Source organism: Nerophis ophidion, linkage group LG23 (genome assembly GCF_033978795.1).
Source record: "Nerophis ophidion isolate RoL-2023_Sa linkage group LG23, RoL_Noph_v1.0, whole genome shotgun sequence".
NCBI lineage: Eukaryota > Metazoa > Chordata > Actinopteri > Syngnathiformes > Syngnathidae > Nerophis > Nerophis ophidion.
In genome coordinates, this window is record NC_084633.1 from 8,467,377 (window position 1) to 8,473,650 (window position 6,274).

Genomic DNA, 6,274 nt, shown 5'->3' on the forward strand with positions numbered 1-6,274 from the left:
CATTACGATGTCAAACAGTCCTCGTCGAATCAGACTGACTGCAGGAGGAGATAAATATGCATAAATATTACATACATATGTAGTTAAAAGCTAAATAGGATTATTTAAATTTGTATGTGGTAAATAAAAGCTAATAAATACGATAGATGAACACAGTGTTGAAAAGATCATCAAAATCATAAGATGAATGGGAGTTTAATTAATTGCTGAAGTTAAAAAGATGGGTGTTGAGCCTGATTTTAAAACTACAGTGAATGAAAGTTAAAAATAAATTACAGTGCCTCATTACACATTGAAGAAAAATTATGTTTTGCCATCCAGTCAGAACTTATAAAACCATAACATTCAATACAATTAAAAAGTATGTATCGTTTACGTAAGCATACTTTCTGTCAGGAAAATATGCAATGTTTTCTATGTATATGCCATTGACAAATTCTTGAGAGAGAAAACATTTACACAAACAGTAGAGGCCCAATGTCCAAACAAAAATAAGTGATGATTTTCACCAAGTAAATTCTAGCATACTAGTGTCAGAAGTAAGTTTAAGTATTTTTGGCAACGACTAATCCATGTTCACTTCCTGCTTACAATAGCTAAAATCTGCCATTGCGCCTGTATAATTTTACCATTGGGTCTGTGTGTAATTGCTGTCTTAATGGGCGTCTTAGCCTCCCGCCCTGTTATTACACTGTGTATAAATGCCAGTTTCTTATAACAGGAGCCTCTGACTCAGCCTCTCTGGGTGCTCCCAAGAAAGACGACTCCCTGACTGCCAGCCACATGTAGCCTCCCACCCAACTGCGGAATACAGAGCTCCTATTTATAGCGCTAGCGGGGCCTGTAACCCTGGGCAAGGCTGTGACTTTCATTTCAACAGCCGTCCTGAGCGAGCCACTGCGAGACTCTGAGAGACGAAAGAGAGGATGAGTCCTTACGAGAGGTTAAAGGACACACAACAAGGACACGATAATTAGGATACGCACGGATTTGAATGGATCGATATGGGCTATGTTGAAAATATTACCTGCCAAGGAACTTGACTGACAGGACGACAAACAAGTCCCCCTGTTGGGCACAGAAGGCAATTGTTGGACAACCGATCATGGATATAACCTGGGGTCCCTGCAATTCACTGGAAAACCTTGAAAAGAGCAACTTTTTGAAGGTTGTATGCCACAGAGTTGAGTAAGACTGCAATAATATTATTCTAGAATCATACTTTGAAAGTCACTGTTGATTAATTTAAGACATAAATCAACTATAAAAGGACACTAAATGTACATGGTTCTTGAGTGTGAAGCTGTAATGTAATATGGCCAGCACAAGGAATTGCAGACCTTTGTAATTAAGGACCGTCTATAAAAAGCAAAGTAGGAGGTGAGGTGTGAGTCAAAAGGATATCGCCGAATTTCGACAGTCATTCACAATGGATGCCCACGGCGGACACTACCTCAACAAAGAAGCCGTTTTGTCACCGCTCGGGGCAGCCCGAATGTGCCAGTTGCTGTTCGGCTGCACCATAATCGCCCTTGTGTCCCACAGCGCAGGCTACAGCGCCACCTACGGACACTTCTGCATGTTTGTGTGGTGCTTCTGCTTCGCTGTCACGCTGGTAGTGTTCAGCCTGGACATTACAAGACTTCACAGCTGCGTGCCTATCTCGTGGGATAATTTCACAGTGGCTTTTGCCATGCTGGCGACACTCATGTACATCACCGCCTCTGTGGTCTACCCCGTGTACTTCCTCGACATTGAGTGCCCTAGCGAAGGCTGTGAGGAACAAGGCTACCGCATTGCTGTGACTGTGATCTCCAGCCTCTGCTGTTTTCCTTACGGGGCTGAAGTCTTCATAACGAGGGCAAAACCTGGAACTGTGGTGGGTTACATGGCAACCTTGTCTGGTCTACTCAAGGTAATACAGGGATTTGTGGCCTGTATAATTTTTGGAGCCCTGGACAATTACAGCGAGTACAACAACTACATAGCCACTGAGTACTGTGTGGTTGTGTACAGCTTGTGCTTCTCAATCACTGTGTTAGTGGTCATAGCGGCAATATCCGGGAAGACCTCTGCCTTGCGGTTCCCTTATGATCGGTTTGTGGTTATCTACACTTTTGTGGCTGTAATTCTCTACCTCAGTACCGCGCTGATATGGCCCATCTTCAGCTTTGACAAAAAATACAGCTCTACTGATCGTCCTGAGAACTGTCCACGTGGAGAATGTCCCTGGGACAGCAAGTTGGTGATTGCCGTCTTTTCCAATGTCAACCTTATTCTTTATTTTGCTGATTTGGTCTACTCCCAAAGGATTCGCTTCGTCACCAACGCTGTAGTCTGAAAAATGGCTGTTGGTCATTGCAGACATTTGTTCATATCAACAACCCGATCATTAGTCCACTAAAGGACCTCCAAAAGAGTCAACTGGAGGTTCAGAGATGATCTGATCTCAGCAACTATGCCAACTATGCCAACTGAGGAGTTCTACAGATTACTGTATATTGGGTGGTTTCGTACATCACTGTGCAAGACCACATATGATATTATGATGTTTTATATTATTGTATTTATACATACACATATATATATATATATATATATATATATACATATATATATATATATATATATATATACATATATATATATATATGTATATGTATATATATATATATATATATATATATATATATATATATATATATATATATATATATATATGTATATATATATATATATATATATATATATGTATGTATATATATATATATATATATATATATATATATATATATATATATATATATATATATATATATATATATATATATATATATATATATTACAATGCCATGTGCTACAATGTTAGTCTCTCTGTGCTGTTTTTCAGGCCAGCTTTTTCCAGCAACTGGTATGTTTTCTCAATGTCAGTCAGTCCTTCATTTTTTCGGTGGAACATACCATGAAAATGTCTTTCCATGATATCGCGCCATATATTTGGGTCAAGAAGACAATGATTTGCTATTTCTCTCATTCACTAAATGATAGCTCCGGTGTATTTCTGAATGCAACATGTTGGTAACAGTATTCATTTGATAGCACGGTTGGTAGAGCGGCCGTGCCAGCAACTTGAGGGTTGCAGGTTCGATTCCCGCTTCCGCCATCCTAGTCACTGCCGTTGTGTCCTTGGGCAAGACACTTTATCCACCTGCTCCCAGTGCCACCCACACTGGTTTAAATGTAACTTAGATATTGGGTTTCACTATGTAAAGCGCTTTGAGTCACTAGAGAAAAGCGCTATATAAATATATAATTCACTAATTCACATTTATACAAGCATATTTGTAGTACTATATAATATTTTTACGGCTGTCAAAATCAACAAGTTAACTCATAATAATCAAAAAAAATATGGCAATAATCATGTGCACACTTGGATTAATATTGCATTTTAATTTGACCATACAAGCTCTTTTACCTTAACCGTTCTACGGTCAGTGACCAGATTGATGCATACGTCAGTACAAAAACGAGTGAGGAGACACCGGCTGGTGTGCACGCTGGCAAATTTCAATCCAAAAATAGACTCTGAAAGGGCTCTTGATAAACTTTTTATCAAATGTTGTGCAAATATATGACATGCATTCAAGGGAAATGTTTAAAATTGTTCCTGGGTGAAATTCTGAAAATAAAATTGCATTTGTGTACAACTATTGGGGTCTTTTCTTAAGTTAATTTCAATTACGGTAGTGAGCTCCTGAGTAGTCCAAATTCCAAGTTTGATTAATTTGATTTTAAAAAATCATTTGACAGCCCTAATATTTTGAAATCCAAATAAATTATTCAGAGGTTTGCTTTTGGTTTTATTTCTCTATGCAAGTTTATATCCTCACAATTCAGACCTGTGTTTAGTAATAACTCAGGGGCCACTGGTAGAGCAGGTCAAGTCCTCAATATTTCGAAACTTAGACATGTACAGACTACAAACAACAAAGCAATTCAAGTAATTTTCAGATTATTATAAACTGAATGGATATATATTCTATTGAGCAGCCAGAGGATTATTGTGTAGTAATAAGTTACACTTATGCTCGTATGGTTATTCTATATATGATTATAATATTTAAAGAAAACGAGCCTCTGGAGAGACATGACAAATGCTTATAACTTTAGGAGCTTCACTCAATTCTAGCAAAAGGACCTTACCAAAGTCTGCTGGGGTCCACAGATGTCCTCAGGAAGGTTGGCCACTGAGAGTCTTGCTTCCAATAAGACGGCCATCCCAGCAACTTGAGAATTCATTAGTATTTGACCATCTGGTTGGTGATAAAGTTAAGAAAGATCATATCTCTGATATACCGGTTCTGCAGAACCAATTTATAAGAGTTGTGTATTTACATACAGCAGTGGTTCTCAACCTTTTTTCAGTGATGTACCCCCTGTGAACATTTTTAATTCAAGTACCCCCTAATCAGAGCAAAGCATTTTTGGTTGAAAAAAAAAGAGATAAAGAAGTAAAATACAGCACTATGTCATCAGTTTTTGATTTATTAAATTGTATAACAGTGCAAAATATTGCTAATTTGTAGTGGTCTTTCTTGAACTATTTGGAACAAAAGATATAAAAATAACCAAAAACTTGTTGAAAAATAAACAAGTGATTCAATTACAAATAAAGATTTTTACACATAGAAGTAATCATCAACTTAAAAGTACCCTCTTTGGAGATTGTAATAGAGATCCATTTGGATTCATGAACTTAATTCTAAACATTTCTTCACAAAAAAATAAATCTTTAACATCAATATTTATGGAACATGTCCACAAAAAATCTAGCTGTCAATACTGAATATTGCATTGTTGCATTTCTTTTCACAGTTTATGAACTTACATTCATATTTTGTTGAAGTATTATTCAATAAATATATTTATAAAGGATTCTTTTAATTGTTGCTATTTTTAGAATATTTTAATAAAATCTCACATACCCCTTGGCATACCTTCAAGTACCCCCAGGGGTACGCATACCCCCATTTGAGAACCACTGACATACAGTACTGTGGTAAATAGAAAACAAACATTGGAATATTAGGAAAAACAAAACCTGAACCGCACACTATATTCTACACTCGTGTTGTATGTTGATTATTGCATGGAATTCTGGGGAGAAACTTAGCACCTTACACAACATATGCACATTGCCAAAAAGAGCAATACAATTAATAAATAATGCTGGCTATCAAGAACAAACAAATGTATTTGAAAAATCACCAATAATTTAATTCCAGGATCTGGCGAAATATAAAACCGCATTCATAACACATAACTCTTGAAATAATCTACTATCACCAAATGTCCAAAACATTTTCAAAGACAAAGGGAAATATAACCTCAGTGTTAAATAGACTTTAAAACAGTCTTGTGTTAACTATATTTAAAAGTATGTGCATATACGTTTGTAGGGGGACTCAGGGGAATCAAACTAATGAAGTCCATCCATCCATTTTTCTACCGCTTATTCCCTTTCGGGGTCGCGGGGGGCGCTGGCGCCTATCTCAGCTACAATTGGGCGGAAGGCGGGGTACACCCTGGACAAGTCGCCACCTCATCGCAGGGCCAACACAGATAGACAGACAACATTCACACTCACATTCACACACTAGGGCCAATTTAGTGTTACCAATCAACCTATCCCCAGGTGCATGTCTTTGGAAGTGGGAGGAAGCCGGAGTACCCGGACGGAACCCACGCATTCACGGGGAGAACATGCAAACTCCACACAGAAAGATCCCGAAGATTCGAACCCAGGACTGCAGGACCTTCGTATTGTGAGGCAGACGCACTAACCCCTCTGCCACCGTGAAGCCCAACTAATGAAGTAATAAAAATATATATATTTTTTAAAGATAGGTACAACAAGGTGGAGGAAACATAAATAAATGATAAATGGGTTGTACTTGTATAGCGCTTTTCTACCTTCAAGGTACTCAAAGCGCTTTGACACTACTTCCACATTAACCCATTCACACACACATTCACACACTGATGGAGGGAGCTGCCATGCAAGGCGCTAACCAACACCCATCAGGAGCAAGGGTGAAGGGTATTGCTCAGGACACAACGGACGTGATGAGGTTGGTATTAGGTGGGGATTGAACCAGAGACCCTTGGGTTGCGCACGGCCACTCTACCACTGCGCCACGCCGTCCAAAATTAATCAACATTTACTGAATAAATTGTTTAAGTGTTTTTTTTTTTAACATTTTAATAACAT

General features: G+C 38.1%; 1 protein-coding gene across 1 annotated transcript; it reads left to right on the forward strand.

The window, feature by feature from the left end:
• The first annotated feature begins 777 nt into the window (after window positions 1-777).
• On the forward strand, window positions 778-2,589 carry LOC133541742 (myeloid-associated differentiation marker-like protein 2). The gene has a single exon (XM_061885309.1). The coding sequence runs from the start codon at window positions 1,430-1,432 to the stop codon at window positions 2,339-2,341; it is 912 nt and encodes a 303-aa protein (XP_061741293.1). The 5' UTR covers window positions 778-1,429; the 3' UTR covers window positions 2,342-2,589.
• The last annotated feature ends 3,685 nt before the right edge of the window (window positions 2,590-6,274 follow it).